Source organism: Cannabis sativa, chromosome 1 (assembly GCF_029168945.1).
Source record: "Cannabis sativa cultivar Pink pepper isolate KNU-18-1 chromosome 1, ASM2916894v1, whole genome shotgun sequence".
NCBI classification, from domain to species: domain Eukaryota; kingdom Viridiplantae; phylum Streptophyta; class Magnoliopsida; order Rosales; family Cannabaceae; genus Cannabis; species Cannabis sativa.
In genome coordinates, this window is record NC_083601.1 from 40,059,660 (window position 1) to 40,081,413 (window position 21,754).

Consider the following 21,754-nt stretch of genomic DNA (forward strand, 5'->3'; position numbering starts at 1 on the left):
GAGCTTTTGAGACTTCATAGAAATTTTGGAGTATTCCTCTTAATGTTTGAGATTTCGTTTATTATTTCTCTAAATGTGTCTGTGGGAATTTACAAGTCTATTCCTACACCAATAAAACAAACTCATCAAAGCCTCAAGGTCATTATCTTGAACCTTATGTGGTAATATAACAGTCATTATTATCTTTTTACGTTGTAGGAGCTAACTATTAATTGCTGAAACTAATGTACTTGAAGCCATTTATAAGATGTTTACCATAGCTGCTGCTTCCTTGCTTGTGATATTGTACACCATATTTCACCTGCAGGCTTTGGGTTTCTTGTAGATGAGCATGGAAATATGTTAAAGAAACCTCAAGTCAGTGCTGCATTTTCCATGTTTATAGTCGATTATCCTATTTCTTTAATTTTGGGCACTTCTTCATTATGCTTAAAGTACTTCTCTCCATGACCGCACATATGATGAGGTCATGTGATTGCAGACAACAGACTGGCTGGTCAGGCTGTGATACTAAATCAAATTGCAAAATATAATTATAAGTTATATTTGTTTCCTTATTCTCAACAGCATTTATTAAGTTTTAATGGTCAAATTATATGGTAAAATGCTTAGATCATAAATTGAAATGTCCTATGATTTTCCTTTCTCTCTTCTTCTGCTTACAAAAAATCCGATAGATGCTAAATGCTAGGATAGGTAGCAACGTGGAGATTGGTGCTAACTCATGCATTGACAGAGGCAGGTAAGACCTGTATTTTTTTTCATACCATATCTGGACCGATTCTCTTCTTCATCCTTTTTTTACTAACTATACCACCTGCTGTTGTGCAGCTGGAGAGATACGGTTGTAGGAGATCACTCAAAGATAGATAATTTAGTTCAGGTTGGGATTTGCTTTCTTGTAGATTGTGAATTGAGAATTCTAGTATTGGTGACTGCAATCTGATTACTTTTTTCAGATAGCTCACAATGTAGTTATTGGAAAATGCTGCATGCTGTGTGGCCAAGTTGGAATTGCGGGTTCTGTAACGTAAGTAATGATGATTTTACTGTAGATTCTGTTAATATCCTACCAACATGACATCAAGAACTTGGTCAAGCTTTCAAAACATCTACAAGTTTGATTGGCTGTTTCACGTTTACTTTACTATAGAGTTGGAGACTACGTGACCATGGGGGGAAGAGTCTTAGTTCGAGATCATGTCTCTATTGCTTCAAAGGTATTCAAGTCATTCTTACCATCTCCCAAGTCTATTCTTTTTACTCAGAGAACGTGTAAAGCTTTCAAATGTTTCATCTTATCGTGCTTGCTATGGCCACATCACTATTGCAGGTCCGTTTGGCAGGTGCAAGCTGTGTTACTAAGGACATTACAGAACCTGGGGACTATGGTGGCTTTCCAGCGGTAAGTATTTTATATGTAACATAAGTACTTTGGTGACAGAGAACTAGTAAGCCAATTTCATTCACAATATGTAAACAAGCCACTTTAATTAAGATATGTTTTCTCTCGTTTTGAAAATAGAAAATTGGCCGCTGAGAACAATTCACTATCTCAGGCTTTAATGTCAATTTAACATACCAGAAAGCACTAATCACTATGCACCATCTACAAATTATCTTAAGTTTCTTCTATAGAAAGTCCCTTTTGCTATTCTATCAGCATTAATTTTAATCCAGTGAGGCAACATTGATGCTTAGCGAAATAGAAATGTAAAAGAGAAGAGTATTGCTATTTGAGATGTTACCTTACGAGAGGTTAGTAGTTTTTATACTAGTTTTTAAATTAAAAACTCTAGTGATCTTTATCATTTTTCAAAGAGAAGCCTTTCAGAGTATTTCTTTCTTTCATATTTCAAAAACAAAATTTATATAAAAAAAAGGGCAAAATATGCTCAAACCCAATTCACTGCATCATATATTCTAATTATGTACGTTACAATGCTTAAAATTGACTGTGTAGGTTCCTATTCATGAATGGCGAAGACAAGTTATTATGCACCGTCTAGCAGTGAAGAAAAAAAACCCATAAGCAAACTTTGGTAGGAACTTTTTAGTTTTTATCTTCCATTTGTTTGCATGAAGAAAATTTCTCTAATTACAATGTTTGTGTAAAAGCTTTGGAAGCATATTTATAACTATACCTTATAGCTCATCACTAAAAAAGAAAATACAGGTGACCAGCATATCCAATTTTGGTGTGGAAATACATTGTTATTTTTTTTAATATATTGGGAATTGGAATCTCCTATATCTATTTTTCCACACTTAATTACTTCAACTAGCTATTAAATTATATTAAAGTCCAACATTGGCTTCCCTGAACAGTTCACAAGTAGATGCAGTATGATCGATGATAGTGTATTTGAAAAATATAAGAAAAAAAGTAAACTAAGGGAAACTAATACTAAGTTAAGATTCAACATTCATGATTATCCCTAAAAAAAAAAAAAAGAAGAGAGAACATACGTCTAATTATGAAGTGGTAATTTATTATAATGTCATTTGTACTCTAAATAAAAATTAGAAATTAACCCGGAAAAAAATAGAAATTATCCAGTTATCATGATATATATGTAACCAAAATAATTGGTAGATGAAACTACTACTACCTTATGTCACTTATGAAAGCATTTAATACGATAACCAAATGATGATACGATTACTTTACAAAAGATAGACTCAATTTGAATAAGTTCATCTCGACAAATTTCATTTATTTTCTTCAACATTTTTATAAACCAGATTATAATTTAACTAATTTTTACATATTTCTAGTTCTTGATGCAATTGTGATCAATATTCGAGTTAATTGATCAAAATTTACTACACTAGTTAACGAATAGATGATAAAATTTAAATTAGATGTAAAAGAGAAACTTTAATTAAACAATAAGTAAGTGATTTGTGATTTTTCACCTCATGTTCAGAAACATCTTTAATTCTTTATCACTATCCACCGTAAAATAAAGTCTGATCGAAGTTAGAAATTATATATAATAATATATAGCTATTTAAAAAAATTACAAAGTGAATGCATATTAGAGAGCAAATGAAACAAATTAATTGAAACCCAATTTATAAATACAAAAGAGAGAAAAAAAAAGGTGGAAAATGATCAAGCGAAATAGACGGGGCATCTCCTATCCTTGGAAATTTTCAAGATAAGGCCATCGGGGCCCACATCCACATCACAGTTGGCATACATCCGATGGCGCTTACTCTCCCACGACGACACTCTAAATCTAATCGTGGACGTCAATTCTAGACGAAACACAACCGTTCCTTTGGCACGATCGTTCATGAATTCCCTCCATCGCTGGCTGTTGACGGTCAACGTGGCCCCACTAAACGCAGCGTTTATGAGCCTAGTGCTCTTAGGCTCTTGGTAAAACGGTTCCATTATAAGTGGAGTCGACCCGATCTTCTGATCTCGGTAGTAAACCGACCCGTCCATAGAATCATAACGTATCCCTATGTTGTGATTGGAGTTACGGGCAGATGCGTTGAAGGTTATTCGGGCATTTTCGAACCCGGTATCTTGGCCCAAACCCGGAACCGAAAATTCGTGAATGTGAAATCTTGGGCGGTGGGGGCGTAGGCTAAGCCACAGTATGAAAGAGATGATACCAACTATAAGAAGAAGACTCAAGAAAATGGCACAGATCATCTTGGAGACCCGTGTAGAGAGGCTCTCATGGACTCGGTGGACGTAGTAGCGAGCGGTGTGGTGGCGCTTCAAGGGTTGGGGTTGGTTCTCCCTATTGTTCCTTTGGATCGGTAAACGGTCCGGAGTAGAGTACATTTTTTTTTGGATTGAGGAGTTGGATCAATTTTGATATTTTTTTTTTTTGGATAAGTAGAGTTTATTTGAAGTGATTTAATGCATGCAAATAGAGTAGTGTTTATAGAGTTTTATGGTTTTATGTATGTCAATATTATAAGAATGGTGGAGCCTTGAAGGAGAATGGAGATGAGACGATGAAGGAGTTTAGGTATTTTGCATGGGAAAGAAAGGAATAAGCATATATGAATATGTACATTACATTACATCGTTGTTTTTGGATACATACCTACGCAAAATGATGCGTTAAAGTCACTTTACATAAAGTGCATAACGTCTGTAATTTTACAAGTGTGATGATTAATTAACTCGTCATTATTCTTATTTTTATCTTTTATTTATGATCAAACTTATTATTAAACATATAGATTAGGTTCATCAAAGTAATTATAGTGTGAGAAATTTTACGGGCTAAGAATACGTTCGACTGTTCCTCCACCCAAAATTTAGACTAAAGAAAGAAAACACGATAGTTTAAGTAAGCAATTCTAGTTATTCAGATCTTTTTCAGATAATATAGTTAGTTAATTATTAGCAGAAAGCAAATTTTGTAGCTGTAAGTTGTGAGTGGATTACCTATTACATTCTCTAAGAGATCATTTTAGTAATTCAGATCTTTTTTAGACTATATTCAATTTTTTTTGAAGCATGCATCTCTAATTTATGTTTATTGTATACATAAATTAGCACTTCTTGCAGTCAAGGTGAATGGTGAATGGTGAATTAATTTGAATGGATATTTTCTCATTAAACTCAATTTGTATTTTCAATGAATGTTCATTGTTGAAAAAAAAATAAACACCAATCATCTTAATCATAGAGTAGAGAGTGGAAGCAAGATGTTTAAGTGATCGGTCTCTTGTAATCATATTATAGAAGCAAGATAATGATCGCTAGTCTAGCTACCATACCAATCCAAGTAAGTCATTTCCAATCCCTGAAAAGTGAACAAGGTAATTATAAGCTCTAGTATATTGCTATAAAGTATCCTTAATTATGCATAACATCCTAGAATATATATGTATGGTTATTGGTTTAATTTAAAAGCGATCCCACATATAATAATTTCAAATTAATTATGTGAAACATGATATGTACACCAATCAAATTTCACTATATATAATTAAGTGCTATACACCTAATAAAATGTTTTTGTTTAGTATAAATACATAAATATTTGAAATCATCAATTTTTTATTAATTTTCAAGATCCATGTTTGAGTGAAGAGACAAGAGGTTTTTCTCTTTTTTTGGAGTGAAGAGGCTTATTTTGCCCTTATTTTGCAGTCCATTAGTGGACCCACGTGTCTTCGATATATAGGCGTGGCCCATCAACCAATATGGTGGAGGGTTTGATTGGGCATAGATCCAGTTAGGCGTTGGGCAAGGGAATCATTAAGGCCCAACTTCAAAATCTTAGTAGATAGCTTGTGTGGCCCAAATTATTCATTGGACTGGCGTAGTCACAGGCTTTTGGATTGGGCCGGTTAATATATTCCCGGTCACTAATTACATGCGTGTTGCAAAATCTTACGAGTGATGTTTGGTCGAATAAATTTTATAAATACCATGTATGTACCTAAGTACGTGGTCATTAGAAGATGTTAATTATTCTTAAAAATGTTGTTGATATCAGTTCCTCAATGAATTCTTTCGTTTTTATATATAATAAGATCGATGAGAGCAATTTAAAAAGAAAAGAAAAAAGGTTTTCATGAAATAATAATCGAATCAAATCAAGAAGTTGCGTAATCTGTTAATAGAATAAGTTGGAATTATTGTTTGTTACACATGGGTGTATTAATTTAAAGTAGAGACATGAGATAACTAATTTTTGTTTTTGTTGGTACAAAAATCCATAATATATTAGCCACTATGCTGCATGCAGGGACCGGACTAGCTGTTGTACTTAATAAACTATTTCCTTATACGGTTGACTGCAATGAATTACGAAAATGATTTATTAATTATTACACAAAAAGTCATGTCTATAAAACTAGTATACTTAAGATGAACAATATAATAATAAGTTTCCTTTTTGGACGTGCATGAATTTGGAAACCATAATATATTAAATATATTTACTTAGACGCGTGGCCATCTACTATACAAACTAGATTGATAGAGTGTCCAGCCACGCACCAACCAAATATGCAGCTTTTATATATTTGGTCACATCACATGGAGGTCTCGCGCGTGTGTTTTACCTAATCAATAAATTATTAAGCTGCTATTATTGCTCCCTCAAAACAAAATTTATATGAACTAATTAATTTTCCATAATAACCGAACTCATGTACGTCATCGATCGTTTACTTGAAACTAAGGTAAATTGTAGAAATTTAGTATAAGTTGCTGTGAAAACAATATACTATATATAAAATGAATATGATATTTTTTTTATTAATTAATTTTGAAATAGGACTGAATGTATATAATTTCAAGATATATCATGATATTAGAGTCGAATTAAAAACTTCCATTCTCCCTTTTAACTTTTTATTTGGGACTTGAAATTCTTTCAAATATCACTACATTATTAATAGGTAGAAATATATAAGATGAATAAGTTATTTTTTTCTTTTATCAATTGAACTATGGATCTTATTTTAAATTCTAACAAAATATTTATCTGTTTTATAAGTTTTAAATATTTGACTTTTCGAACCAAGCATATGTATATGTGTAGAAGTTAACTCTACTTAATGATCAATTCAATGAATAAACCAATAATTGACGTTAATTAATTAATTTGATACAATATAAAAGAAAATTTGCCCCCTCCTACTACGTACATGCAGTTTAATTTTATATAGATAAAACGTCTCTACGTACGTGACTGGTAATTAATTAAGGCATATATACTATAAGTACGTACTACTATGCCAACTGCATTAATTCCGTTTCTCTAATTTGTTATCAAGTACATATAAGAAGTGATATATATATATATATAGATCATAAGTAATTACTAGATGATCATGATTCATGAGATATTTTTTTTTTTTAAAAAAAATGATGATCATAAGAAATTATATATATTTTTCATTAATTTGCTATACAGTCATGTATTAATTACGGGATTGCGATCTTTTAATGCATGTCAAATGAACAATATTATTCCCGTAATATACTCTAACAGCTTTGCTAGAGTTAGTAATAATTTAGTTGTTCATCGTGTAAACACTATTATATTAATTATATAATACATGTACCTACACCAATCTCGCTCGTATATTTATATATATTTTAAAATGAATATTAATTTTTACATATAATACAAGTACATATTTATATATGTTATATCTGTTATTGATCTTATAATAATTTTTTAACTACTCATGATCAATTTTCAACTATCTCCATATTGTATAATATTATACCCGCGGACCAATTAAAGAAAAAAGACTATCATGATACGAAAGCTCAAATTTAATTAATTCATTGACTTTAAACTTTTTGATTTTTTGTGGTAATAAAAGAGGATTAATTTTTATTAGAACAAAATAATTCTGTTTGCTCCGTGAAATTTTTTATTTATTTTTATTATAAATATATATAAATAAAGGTCTCGTGGACGTCATAAACTTTTACATTATTAATTTTAAACTACTGAATTAAATAAAATACAAAGGTCAATGTCAAAAATATTGTAATTAAATTTAGTTATAAATAATCAATTAAAAAAGAAAATATAAGGGTCAAAACTTGTCTCTCTAATTAATAAAAATAAATTTATAAAATTGTTATCCCAATTTCGACCCATTGCCGCCCCTAGCTCCTGGCCCAGACCTTAACTCGGACCGGCGCTACTCGCCTCAAACCCTAGATTGAATTTGGACTCTGACTTCAACTCAGACTCAATCGGGGTTCGACTCCCGCCTCTCGAATCGACCTTGACTCCGTGCTCGAATCTCTGACCCCAACTCAGCCCAGAACCCGATCTATGTATATTATCACTAATGTACAGACTGTACAGTAGATTCGTATAAAAGCTCTAACCACACATCTGTTAATTAATTTTATACACTACTAAATTACTGATCCAACATATATACCACGTTGGAAACGGGGTTGTGTGTTGGTACTTGGTAACATGTCCATGTTGAGCGCTTTCATTTTTTTGTTATATAAAATAAAATATACATAACGTGCATTGTGGAGTCATGACATATAATTGGTTGATTTTATCTGGTGCTGTACAGTTTCCTTTAGTTACGGGTCTAAAATATTATCTCTTAATTTTAATAAAAGTAATAATAGATCTAATTTTAGTTTGTATTAAGATAAGAATTATATAGTTCTATCTTAATATTTTTTATATTTTTGTCCAGTATTCTTCCTCAAGATTACTACAAGAAATGTCACTTTTAAGTAAAAGTTAGTATTAATTGCGCTGGTAAAATAGAATTTATCTATGATGTGTTAGCAAAAGGGGGTTGGCAAATCAATGTTAGTATTAGAACTTTTGCAAGCATAAAATGAAAAGCGCTGGCAAAAAAGACTTTTTTCAGCATATAAATGTGCTGGTAAAAGTTAGATTTTAGGCACTGCAAATGTACGCTGGTAAAACTTTGATCTCTTTGCCAGCGCAGTTTGCAAAATGCTAACTTTTACCAGCGCAGTAGCGAACTGTGCTGGTAAAAGTGACATTTCTTGTAGTGGATTGACTATTTTTTTTTTTCTATTAATTAACCAATTTTAGCTTAACTATATAATGTGGATTGAAAATTCTTAAAAATTTGGATACTATGATAAAATTATGGGGTTTTACCTTAAAACTAATAAATGGTATATGTAAAGTCTTTTTTTGGCAAGTTAGTTGACAAAATATTTTTCTTTTATGATAAGATTCTTGTGCATTCATAACCGATTTCTTACCTTGTTTATTCGGTTTGTAGTTGCTATTTTCCTTGTTAGGAAAATTGCACTTTTCAGCTGAACTTTCCTTTGTTTGGAAACTTCTTAAAAGAGAAGAAATTCTCTTTTGGAAAGTTGTCTTTTTTAGACAAACTTTGATTATTGACTTTTCCTTATTGATTTTGATTGTATCTTGATACAATCAGAATATGTAATCTGTTTTTGGCAGGAATCAAGCATTAATAGAGGATCGGACCCGATTATAGCAAATTTCCCATTTCTGGTCTGATCTGTTGCGTCAGCATCCGAATCTGATACTGCAGATCGTGTTAATTTCTTAGGAAAGTTTTTGTACAGCTGTAAATTCGATCCTGTGACTGTTTCTAAGGTTTCTATGTTCTATAAATAGAGCCTAGAGAGCATTCATTCGAATAAGCTCTTCCATTAATCATTTTTTGCACTTATCTTATTTGAGATAAGAGAGTTGTGAGAGCCTAGTTGTTCATCTAGGTTCTAGTCGTCTATTTCTATTCTTACTCTGTCCTAGAGGTTGTGAAGAACTACTTGACTGAACAAGAGATTGGTCTTCGGGAGAAGACTTGATAAAGCCTTACTTCGGGAGGAAGTAAGCACTTGGTCTTCGGGAGAAGACTTGTTGAAGCCTTACTTCGAGAGGAAGTAAGCACTCACACTTCAAAGACGAAGGGAGTTTGGGCTTGAAGGTGTTTCAAGAAGTCAGATTCATAAAGTGGATTACGAAGGATTGCGGCAATACTTTAGAGGGAGTCTAAACTTGTTTAAGTCAATTGTCTTTGTAATTTTGATACTTTATTAATTGATTTCATTCTCTGGGCATGGCCCCGTGGACTAATAGTGTTCGGGAGAACACTGATACCACGTATAAATCTCTTGTGTCAAGTTATTTATTTTTCTGCAAATATTTTATATTCTGTCTGTTCTGTTTTGTCACTGCAAAACGAGTTTCTATTCACTACTAGAAAAATGATGTTTGGCAACACTTTTTTTTAACTATGTAAATCTAAATAGCAACACTTTTAAAAGTGTTGCCTCCTAGACCGCTGCCAAAAGATAAGAACATAAGACAACACTTGTATAAGTGTTGTCTTAAGATAGTTTTTAATGCTTTTGTAAACATATATAGCTAACACTTTTTTAAAAAACGTTGCAATATGGAATATAGCATACAACAACACTTTTTCTTTAAGTGTTGTATTATAAAAATTATTATATAATTAAATTTGAATTTTTCACCGAGCATACATTAGTATTAGTATTGCCACCCAATATATATATATAAAAAAAACAATAAATAAAAAATCAAATACGTACATCAAATAGAATTTGCATAAATTTTTTCGCATTAAATGTAAAAGTTATAGAACATAATTTAAAATTAATACAAAATTATTTAAGTATTACAAAGCTCTACATAAACTATTACAATGAAGACAGTAAATATGTCAAATTGTGTATATCGACAATGTGAATTTCTAATTTATCACTTTGATTTGCAAGACAATTAAATGAAATAAAAACAAAAAATTCATAGAAATAATGTGTTGTCCACTCTCTTCATCAAACTGCAATTAGTCCATCCGAATCACTGGCACTGCACAAAAAAAAATATATTTATTATTAGTAACTTATATAGTGATATACATGCATTAAAAGAATATTAAATCTGGAATCAAGTATAATTAAATCTGATTTCATGTTTAGTACATATAAAAATATCTCATCATAGCATACATTTTTAATGTTTGTCATTGCTAGAAATTTTACTTTAATATTTGCCACAGTACAAACATTGGGATCAATTACCATAATAAGTTTGACTATAACGTACAATACATATTACTATTAGAGATAAATTATTTAGATCAACCAGTAAAAGATATATATATCTACAGTGGGAGACAAAAATTTCTTTTCTACATTAATAAAAAAACTATATCTATTTTTATAGAAAAGAAAAATATAAATTTTTGGTAACATAAATAAATATATGAGAATAAATTAAAATTATTTATTAAATATATAAATATGTGAAATAAAAATAAAAATTATAATTATAATTTTTTAAAGATAATAGTAAAAATATATGATTGAAGAATTGAAAAAAAGTAAGATATATGTATGTGTGTAGGTTAACCCCAAAAGTTAGCAAAGACAATTTTCGAGATCAGCTAATGATTTATTCTAAAGATTAGCGAGATTAGCCTCCAAAGTTAGGTATGACTATACACACTTGGCATGTATATATATATAGCTCACGAGCCACTCGATATGCATGCTCATGAGGGTCACTCAACATGCATGCCACAAGGGTCATTTGGCATGTATGTTGCAAGAGTCACTCGGCATGAATGCTGCAAGAGTGACTCAACATGCATGTTGGCAGAGTCACTCGACATGCATGCTACAAGGGCCACTCAGTATGCACGCTACACTTGACATGCATGCTACGAGTACCACTCGACATGCATGCTACAAAGCATGTATGCTACAAGAGTCACTCGACATACATGCTATGAGGACCACTCGGCATGCAAGCTACAAGGGTCACTCATCAGGCATCGTACGAGAACCACTTAATATGCATGCTACGAGAGTCACTAAGCATGCATGCTACAAGGACCACTCGACATGCACGTTCTAAGAATCACTCGACATCTTAGTCTTATAATAGATCATTGCAACAAATCGTAATGTTCCTCAATAAGATAATCGACACTAGGTGAGTTATTATACACAAAAAAGTCAAAAAGACAGTGCACACAAGTATGTATATTATTTAAATATATTTTGACGAAAGAAATATATTTCTTCGACTAAGACTTGAACTATATGTGTAAATACATAATAAATAGAGAAATTAAAACAAGTTGCATAATCACAAAGAAAGAAATTCACCTATTTTTCAACATGGTGCAAAAATATACTTCTTTTTAAATAAAATTAGAAACAGAGGAAACTTATATTAGGAGGAGGTTCGATTCACAGTTCTAGTAAGCTTGGGGTTCTTATGTCATTTCAATGAGTGGCCAATCACGTAGTACTCTAAGAAAATTAAAAATCTTAAGTATTATCTAAACCTTATAAATTTACTTCAACTAGTATATGCTTATTTCTTTTATGAATTTATTTCACAATACTTAACAAAATTTCAGGTTTAGAGCTCCTCACCTTCTATCCCTTAAGTGTTTGTTCCCTGATCAATAACACAATCTAGAATGTTATATGAAGCAAATTAACTTAGCTCCTTACTATAATTATCAATCTCTCAATTACAACTTCTATGTTTCTTTCATAATTAGAATTCTATCCTTGTCCATCTTTCAATTTCTAAAAATGTATAAATTATAATACCATGCTACCACTTAGACTGATGAAGACCATATTGAAACAACATTCAACAAGCATATATACCAAGATAATATAGAGTTCTTAATGTAAATGCTCACAAGCTTGCTGCATGGGCTTTGTTGTGTCTTTCTTTGATTTTTCTGAACTCTGTGGAGGTGGATTATATCATATCCTCTTGAACTTGTTTTCTTGTGCCCTGTTTTTAGAAATTTTCAGTTTAATATAATTTTCTTTTCATAGAAAACAAAAGAAAAGATAATGAGACTAAATTAATTAAAGAACAAAGTACGAAGAAAATATAAATCAACTAGAAAATAATATTCAAGTAGGCTTGTTAAGCATAAATGGTCAAGATGCCATTTTTTTTATTTCATTTGATATATTATTGACACTTCTCACAAAAAAATTATTTTCATAGATTATATGAGTGTATTTCTTAGTTTTAAATTATAATGTTGAACCTATTGATAGATATTGATTTTTGTTATGATTACATGAACTAATATTGAGATTTCATTAGAGAAAGCCATCTCTAATGGATGAAATAGTTAATTCAGCCTTTTGATAGTTCAGTTTGCTGAGTACTTTTAGCTACTATGTATTACTTACCATTTGACAGTATGAAATCTAGTGGACATGTTACCACATTAATGGTAAGCCAATATATTGTACTTAAGAACATAATACGCTAGAAAAAGTCATTCCTAATCTAACATGATCCAAGGGCACATTTCGATGGATATTAAATAAAGAACTAGAATGACTTCTTTATTGAACAAAAAGTAGGAAACAAGTCATCCATCAAAACACTAGATTATAATAAATTTCACTATTAGAATTTAGACACATTATTTTGCATAAAATGGACGACTAATAGTCAAGTGAAGCCGCCATGGAAAATGCATTTACTTTCAAAAATTGAATAAATGAATGTTGCTTATAAGAAAAGTACCTGGTAAGTCAATCATATGTATATATTGAAAGCAACTAATAGATACATCAAATAGAACAATTTTAAGAAAAAAAATGAGGTAATCAATTAATCATACAATGATCAATGAATCATGGAGAAAAATAATTAATTAATTATTAAGAAAAATAAATGCAGAAACTAAAACATAATTAAAATCCAAAATGGTTGTTGTGTAAAAAGAAATTCAAATAGTCCTAAATTTATAACTTCGACAAGAAAAAGTTGATATATAGAGCTTTATTCTTAAGGGTTTACCTTGCTTAGTTTAATTGGTTTGAAATTTACTCTGCTCTATTGTCTCTCATTCTTTAAATTTAATTTGTTCTTCTTTCCTCAATAGTCCTCGTAAAATATAGAAGCACTGTCTCTTTGAACCATGGTTAGTAAAAATTATAAGTAATCATTATAAATATTAAACTTACAATTTTCAACTAAAAAGTAGAACACCCTAAGCATACGACATACGAGAAAATAAGAAAAAGTTTAAAAACCAGAGAAGGGTTGAATGGGAGTGACCTTTCAACCTTTCTAAAGAAGATCACCTTCAATTCTGATGGGAGAGTGAGGATGAAGCTTTGAAAACTTTCAAAAGAGCTTACCAAAGAAAGATAAAGAAAACCAGAGGAAACCAAGTTCTTTATGCGCAGGAATGGGAAATTTAGCACGAAAGAAGTATGAGCAGTTATTAGAATATGTACTTGAGTACGTGTTCTTAATTTAGTTTTTAAAAAATATATTATTATTAATTATTACTAGAAAAAAAATTACTTAAAAATATCATTAGACACACTTTTATAAAAACTGTTGCTATTTTAATGGTGTAAATTGAAATCGCATCGCTTATTTAGAAGTGTTGTACTTGATATTTTTAATAAACTACTAAAATAAATAAATAAATGAAAAATCTAACTAAATAGAGATTTGGCAACACTTTTTTCAAACAAGTCTTTATAATTAAAAAAATAGCATATTTAGTAACACTTTTGTTTGTAGTGTTGCTACATAACTGTTGCTAAATTTCCTTTTTGTAGTAGTGATTGCTGCACACGCATACAGTTTTATATTTTCTTATATATAACTGACATTTACAAAAATACGACTTTTCAGTATATATCCAAATGGAGTAGGGCGTGCATTAATCCATGTGAAACCAAACAATATTGTCCAATATATTATAAAGTTAATATTATGATATATATAGTTAGTTTTGAGGGTACAACTTGAGATTCACGTATATCATTAGTAGTGTGTTCATTGGATCACATCCAATGTTTTTAGGCCTATCCAGATTCGATCCAATTATATATTGGATGTTAGATTTTACCATCCGCTCCGATCCAATTAATTTCGTCATCTAATCGATCCAACATCCATTGGATGCTGGATTTGATCAGTTCTATCCATTGGATGTATTTCATATATATTTATTTGTTTAATTTGGATTTATGTAATATTTTAGACTTAGTATTTTTTGGATCGGACCGGATCCAATCAAAATTTTTAGATCCAGTATGTATTTGATTGGACTGGATCCATTCAATCCAAGAACAAAAAAGTAAAACTTTAATGTTAATTTTCATATATACATATAGATTTAACGTATAACAATATAAAATCTAATTACTCATCCAAACTAAATGAAAATACTAAATAGTTCGATTGGATGTTAAATGTATTGGATTTTTGGACACCTCATCCACCATCCAATTCGATCCAATTGGATATTTAAAAATAACATCCAATCCGATCCGATGACAATTGGATATCCAATGTTTAGCGGTCGGTTGTAATTGGGTCGATCGGTTACACGTTGGATTGGATCGATTTATGCACACCCCTAATCATTAGCATTATTTTTCTTTGAAAATTTTGAAATGATAACTTTTAGATATTTTTTTATTTCTCAGAAAGTAAGGACAAACATTCATTGATAAAGTATATTACAACCGCCCCATGTCAGCAACGTCCCAATTAGTAATCTCAAATTCTCAATATCTCATCCATATAGCCATAATATGAGGTATATATAGTGGATCATAGAAACAAATTTTTAGCAAATATAGTAAGACAATGAGTTGGGGTGAGGGTCGTGTGGGTTCCACATGTGAATTGATAAAAACTTTAAAGCTGCAAAATAATGTTGTTAAGAGAAAATTTTAATTACATGGTTAATTTCATATTCTTTAACTCGTGTAAACCGTAGACTGTATCTATGTTTTGTGAAATTAATATTGCCGTTAACCATAATAAATTTAATTTGTTTGTCCTGATCGTTTTGATAATACATAGAGAAATAAAAATTCAACATAAGCATCGTCATAATCATCAAACATAATATATATATATATACCTATTTTATATTAAACAACTTTTGTTAACTTATGTTCTATGTTAATATATAAAATATTAAAATTATATATATGGAATGATGTGAATATTGCAATTTTTTAATATTTATATTGCTTAACCGCACCCTAGCATGCAGTAGTAAAAAATTTAATCATAACTGCACTCAAGTATCAATAAAATTAATGAGCACGTACTGCCTTAATTTGAAGTTTAATACTCTAATTATTGAAATGCTCTGATCAATTAATAAGTTATAAAGTATTATTTTTATTGCTCGAAAAGTAACGGTTAAAGAGTCTCATATTATTAGAAAAAATAAAAAACCTTCACGAGTATATCTGAAAGAGAAAGAGTCAAGAAAATGAATTACCATATATCATGCTTACTTCATTTATGATCTATTTATCATTACATATATTATATATAAATATAATACAATTTTGACAATTGGATTAAGATATAGATCAGGTCAAATTATTGTTCAAGCAACGGATTTGATTTTAAACGCCTTAGACCTCCAAACGATAAACCAATAAACGAAAACTTATTTTTCTGAGAAAATATTAGAAACTGAGCAAAGAAAATTCGACCCGAAGATGTGGACTTATTTAATTGCAACCTAACCAGACAGCTTGATGACTCATCCATTGATGAGTCGCTTGTACTTAACCAAACTAGTAAGGTAGCAAAAGAACTTCAAACTAATAATATAAGCCAAATGCTAGCTAGAGAAGAAATGGGTTAATTAATTAATTAACCGCGGAGCAGACCTTCCTAATTTCACCAGCTGATCCAGTGAGAACTCCAAGCCTTCCCATGTTGACCATGGAAACACCGAAATCTTTAAAGAAAGAGGATGTTCCAGAGCTAGATGCGTGGCTCAGAACATAAGTTTTAGTCTCACTGTCGTCGAGAAGTGCAGAGTCTGATGAGAAGAGACCCCTTCTCTTGGCCACCACTTGGAAGTATTTAACATCAAAGGTCTTGAAACTTCCTGGGTCCATCTCCACCAATGTAGTCCGGTCAGCAGGCTTGCACTTCTTTTTAAGTTCATCAATGTACTCTGAATCCAATGTTGGGTCGGTATCACCTTTTCCGGTGAAGTTGTATAGACGGTTGTTGAAGGCAGTGCAGTGTGAAGTTCCAATGGTGTGTGCACCTGATTAATTATGACATATATATTGTATTATACACCATAATATTCAATGAAATTATTGTTATTAATTTATAATTACCATTAATAGTAGTACCTGAGAGCACTGCTATGTCTTTTGCACTTAAACCCCTGGTTGAAAAGGCTGTTCTTAGCGCAGTGATATTGGCGAAAGGCGGAACTAGTTGTCTTAAGGCCTCGGTTATATTCGAAACTCTTCCGTCTCTTCTTCCAGTTTCAACTTCCCAGGTTGGTCCATTCAACTAAATATATAATATGTTTTCAGATAAATATATTTCTATCAAATTTAATTTACGAAATGTTATGTTTAAGTTACGAAATTAATTCTTACCGCCGCAACTGAATCCCTGGCAACAAGGGCCACTATGTCAGCACACGAAACCACTTGTGGGCACTCCTTTTCTAACGCAGTCTTGATTTTATCGATAATTTGGAAACCTCGAAGGCTCAAATTAGGAGTGGCGAACTTCTCAGACTGATTAGTGGCTGAATTCAACAATAATGAACCTTCACAACCCTGCAGTAAAAAAATTAGTTAATTAATTAATATATATTATTATTTTGCTGAAATTAAATATTTTAATTAATTATATATTTAATAGTACTCTCACCCTAACAAAACAATCATGATAATGCATTCTCATCAAAGGGGCAGCCAATGTGGGTGCAACTTTCACAGTATCGTGTGTGATTTGTGCTACAATTGCCTCTGCTTTTGGGCATGTATTTTTATAGAACCCAACTTTCAATCCCTGAGCGTTTGCTGTGTGGTGAAGGACTGAGAATATAAAAATCAATTGTAAAGCGAAACATATTAAAACCTTTTGACTTGCCATTTTAATTACTCAAACAGAGAAATTAACGATGGAAACTCTATATATAGTTGTTTGATATAACCTATAAATGTTAATTAGCTTAGTACATCAAACACTTAGTTTGAGCACCAATTTATAGTAATTTGGAGTGAATAAACAAACATTTGTCACGAACATTACGCATAGCTGTCTTTGCTTGGCCATATGGCAATACTTTTTTATTTATATATATATTTTTTTTCATATTATATAATTTTGTCATAAATGGCTATCTAATAATTAGGCGAAATTACTGTTCTTTAGTATTACTTGTTGGACTTGTTGGAAAATATTGATGTATATTCTAGCCAAGATAAGACCAAGAAATATTTTAATTATAAATTTTTTTGTTAATAATATGTGCGATCGACCAATAATATGTTCGTAGTTTAATTAATATTGTAGATCAAGTGGACCCCAATCATCACCTCATATAATGCATAAAACACCTGTTGTGATGGATATTAGCCACCAACATAATTGTTCTCTCTACTTAAATTGTTGTTGTTTTTTCTTTTCTACTTAATCATTATTTAAACAATATTCAATTTTTCAAATTAAAAAAATAAAATATCTTAAAAATTAAATTTTAAAAACAACAATAAATTACTTTTAAAATTTATTTAAACATTTTGTAATTATAATATATTTTGTCACTTTTAAAAAATACTCATTTTATTTTTTCTATCATCATATTTCCGCACTTTCTTTAATCTCTCAATTTACTTACTCTCTTCCTTAAAAAATAAAAATAAAAATTAGGAAACAGATTTTTATTTTTATTCTAAAAAAAAATAATTATAACACTTTAAATTTCCAAAAGCAAAAATTATATATAGGTGCGTTTGTTATCATGTTTGGTGGATAAGGACAATTTGAAAAGTTGTTGCCATTTGAATGATTCAACCATGGTTATTGGCTACTCTACACTACTCTACTTAGAAAAAAAACCAAAGTGTAAGATGAAAAAAAGGGGTCATTAAAGTATGTGTCTTATGCCCAATAAGCCCAAAACATTAAGCCCAATGATCATGTCAAGCCCCATGCTAAGGATCAGATGAACGAATGACACAACCTTAACATTTTAATACAGCAGAATTAGGCTTAGATCCATCCATCCCAGGACCCAAGGTAAACGTTGAATAGATTATATGCATAATTTATATAGCGCTTATTTGGGCTGAATCTGTATATATAATGACTGAATTCTACCGTTAATTAGTTTTGTACAATGAAACATATATACGCAGCTTTCAAAACCATCCATGCCTGATTTCAAAAAAGAAAAAACCATCCATGCCGTAAGCTATAGCTACATGCACCGTTAAAACTTAAAGGAGCTCATTTCTGTTTTTTAACATCAATTTGTTTTGATGGTATCCGAAGCACATGTGCCATATGTATATGTATCACTAATTTTATGTATACTTTCATGTAATTATATATTAATTGGCTTATTTCTCCCTTCAACATAAACGTTTTTCAATTTTTAAGTTATTCTAAGAGTACACTAATATATTATAATTATTGGAATATTCCTCGCGCTTGATTTGTTATTATTTCTAAACAAGGTGTGCGCATCATAAGCCACGTGGGATACGTATGATTTTCATTCATCATGTTTACGTGCCTCATCAACATTAATTTATTTGAGCTGTAAGCCTTATTTCTTATTTAAATAAGCATAGTTATAATTAGTTTTTTTTTTTTCTTTTAAAATGTTATAATTAGTTATAATGTTAATTGTACCAATAACTAATATATTATATCTTGTAGTATTTAATAACTTAAAGTAGTCCTGCAATTTTTTTATTTAAATATGAGTTTTATTAATTAATAATTTAATAATTGATAGACGGCGCCATCAATATTATTTGGCTCACCCCCAAAATAAAGAAAAAGAAAATGCCGAGAAATTATTTCATTACATATACATATGATCTCTTATTACATAGACTAGAAATATAGTACACTTTTTTATGAATGATGCAATGGGAAGTACCTAGTACAAATCAATATTATTGTTCAAGCAAAGGATTTGAACGCATCACATGATCGATCTGGAAACTCATCCCCATGGTTCATTTCGAACCTTCAAATGTACGTACACGCAAAAATACGGAACTTATTTTTCAAAATAATAAATAAAGAAACTGATCAGATGCAAATTTCAACTGCAACCTATACAGACAGAAGAGTCGCTTGTACTTGACAAAAATACGGCATCCAAGTACTTTAAATCAAACAAAATGCTAGAAGATCATCACTGGCATATTAGTTAATCTTGGTGCAGACCTTCCTGATTTCACCAGCTGAACCGGTGAGAACTCCAACCCTTCCCATGTTGACCATGGAAACACCAAAGTCCTTGAAGAAAGTGGCTGTTCCGGAGGCTGTGGCGTGATTCACAACGTAAGCCTTAGTCTCACTGTCGTCAAGAAGCGCAGCATCTGATGTGAAGAGACCTCTTCTCTTGGCCACGAGGCTGAAGTATTCAACATCAAAGGTCTTGAAACTTCCTGGGTCCATCTCCACTAATGTGGTCTGATCAGCAGGCTTGCACTTCATCTTAAGTTTGTCAATGTACTCAGAATCCAAGCTGGGGTCGGTATCGCCGTTTCCGGTGAAGTTGTAAAGACGGTTGTTGAAGGCAGTGCAGTGTGAAGTTCCAATGGTGTGTCCACCTTAATATAGTATTAGTAATAATTAATTAAATATAAGAAAAATATCCAAACTAGCTAAGTCTTTAATATTATTTAATGTGATTATTTATTATTTTATTCGTAGTGTAGTATTAGTACCTGAGAGCACTGCTAAGTCTTTTACGCTTAAACCTCTGCTTGTGAAGTCATTTTTTAGCGTAGTAATGTTTGAAAAAGGTGCAGGAAGGCCAAAGAGGGCCTCAGTTATATTCGAAACTACACCGTCTCTTCTTCCAGTTTCAACTGCCCAGGTTGGTCCATTCAACTAGTGAAATACATTTTAGATGTATAAATAAATAAATATGTGAGTGTATACGTAAGATATCATTACATATTTAATATACATGTTACGTACGTACTTAATTTATGCCATATATTTGGAGAGAGAGAGAGAGAGAGAGAGAGAGAGAGAGAGAGAGAGAGAGAGAGAGAATTAATTAATTATATATATAAGCTATTACAAAAGCCTTACCGCAGCCACCGAATCCCTGGCTGCTAAGGCCAATACATCGGCGCACGAAACCACTCCAGGACACTCTTTTTCTAATGCAACCTTAATTTTGTCAATAATTTGGAAACCACGAAGGCTCAAATTAGGCGTGGCAAATTTCTCGGACTGGTTAGTGGCGGAATTCAACAGCACTGAACCTTCACAACCCTGCGGTAAAAAATTAAACATAGCAATTATATTATGTACATATATATAGATCATTAATATATTTAAAAATTATTATTAAACTCACCCTAACAAAACAATCATGAAAATGCATTCTCATTAGAGGGGCACCAAGTGATGGTGCTACTGCCATAGTTTGAAATATGATTTGCGTTACAATAGTCTCTGCTTTTGGGCATGTATTTGCATAGAATCCAACTTTCAATCCCTGTGCTTGAGCGTTTGCAGTGTGGTGAAAGGCAGAGAGTACGAAAATCAATTGTAGAGCAAAACATAATAGAACTTTTTGGCTAGCCATCTTATTAATTACTCAAACTGAGAAATTAAAGATGAAAACTATATTTGTTTGATGACTATAAATGCTAAGCTAGTACATGAAACACTGTTGAGCTTAGGCACCAATTTATAGTAATTGGACCAAATAAACTAACAGCATGTGTAATAACATCAGGCATAGCTGTCTATGCATGGCCATGTGGCAATACTTATTTTTATATGTGTTAATTCTCTGTCAAAGATGATTATGAAATAATTAGCCGAAGTTCCTGTTCTTTTAGTATTATCTGTTGTTGGATTGTTCAGAAAAACTATGTATATATATTAGCTAAGATGAGAAGGATGAATATTTTAATTATAAAATGATTAGTTAATAATGTATGCAGCCAATATTATATGTCTTATTGGTAGCGAGCTACTTCCTTAGCTTAATTAATGAGATTAAGTGGTTATCTCTAGCGATGGATATATATTAGCTACCAACATTATTGCTCTTTCTTAGGTGAGCCGGCGGCCTATTAAGTGAGTTTCTTCTTTCTTTCTTCCCAGAGGTAATTAATTGACAGAAACAATTATATGTGTGTACATATATATTAATTAATTTTCCCATGTAGGAAACTCCAAAAGATAAGTTGACCTTGCTAGTAATAAATTAATTC

At 31.2% G+C, this 21,754-nt stretch overlaps 4 protein-coding genes and 1 long non-coding RNA gene across 5 annotated transcripts; 1 reads left to right on the plus strand and 4 right to left on the minus strand.

Moving 5' to 3' along the window:
• Positions 1–147: 147 nt before the first annotated feature.
• On the plus strand, positions 148–2,267 carry LOC133037775 (probable UDP-3-O-acylglucosamine N-acyltransferase 2, mitochondrial). The gene is made up of 7 exons (XM_061115272.1): positions 148–357; positions 678–742; positions 832–883; positions 960–1,030; positions 1,154–1,220; positions 1,334–1,405; positions 1,964–2,267. Exons 1-7 carry the CDS (start codon positions 340–342, stop codon positions 2,030–2,032), a joined length of 414 nt encoding a protein of 137 aa, XP_060971255.1. The 5' UTR covers positions 148–339; the 3' UTR covers positions 2,033–2,267.
• A 307-nt stretch (positions 2,268–2,574) lies between these two features.
• LOC133037772 (NDR1/HIN1-like protein 26) lies at positions 2,575–3,949 on the minus strand. The gene has a single exon (XM_061115271.1). The coding sequence runs from the start codon at positions 3,803–3,805 to the stop codon at positions 3,119–3,121; it is 687 nt and encodes a 228-aa protein (XP_060971254.1). The 5' UTR covers positions 3,806–3,949; the 3' UTR covers positions 2,575–3,118.
• A 6,032-nt stretch (positions 3,950–9,981) lies between these two features.
• LOC133029277 (uncharacterized) lies at positions 9,982–13,817 on the minus strand. Its single transcript, XR_009683430.1, has 3 exons — positions 13,320–13,817; positions 12,190–12,287; positions 9,982–10,334 (listed from the first exon to the last, which is right to left on the minus strand). It is a non-coding gene; the product is annotated as an uncharacterized LOC133029277 (long non-coding RNA).
• A 1,949-nt stretch (positions 13,818–15,766) lies between these two features.
• On the minus strand, positions 15,767–17,591 carry LOC133033532 (peroxidase 27-like). The gene is made up of 4 exons (XM_061108354.1): positions 17,199–17,591; positions 16,919–17,104; positions 16,664–16,829; positions 15,767–16,572 (listed from the first exon to the last, which is right to left on the minus strand). The coding sequence occupies exons 1-4, from the start codon at positions 17,421–17,423 to the stop codon at positions 16,163–16,165; spliced, it is 987 nt and encodes a 328-aa protein (XP_060964337.1). The 5' UTR covers positions 17,424–17,591; the 3' UTR covers positions 15,767–16,162.
• A 1,746-nt stretch (positions 17,592–19,337) lies between these two features.
• On the minus strand, positions 19,338–21,354 carry LOC115707503 (peroxidase 27). Its single transcript, XM_030635495.2, has 4 exons — positions 20,887–21,354; positions 20,616–20,801; positions 20,243–20,408; positions 19,338–20,125 (listed from the first exon to the last, which is right to left on the minus strand). The coding sequence occupies exons 1-4, from the start codon at positions 21,115–21,117 to the stop codon at positions 19,716–19,718; spliced, it is 993 nt and encodes a 330-aa protein (XP_030491355.2). The 5' UTR covers positions 21,118–21,354; the 3' UTR covers positions 19,338–19,715.
• Positions 21,355–21,754: the final 400 nt, after the last annotated feature.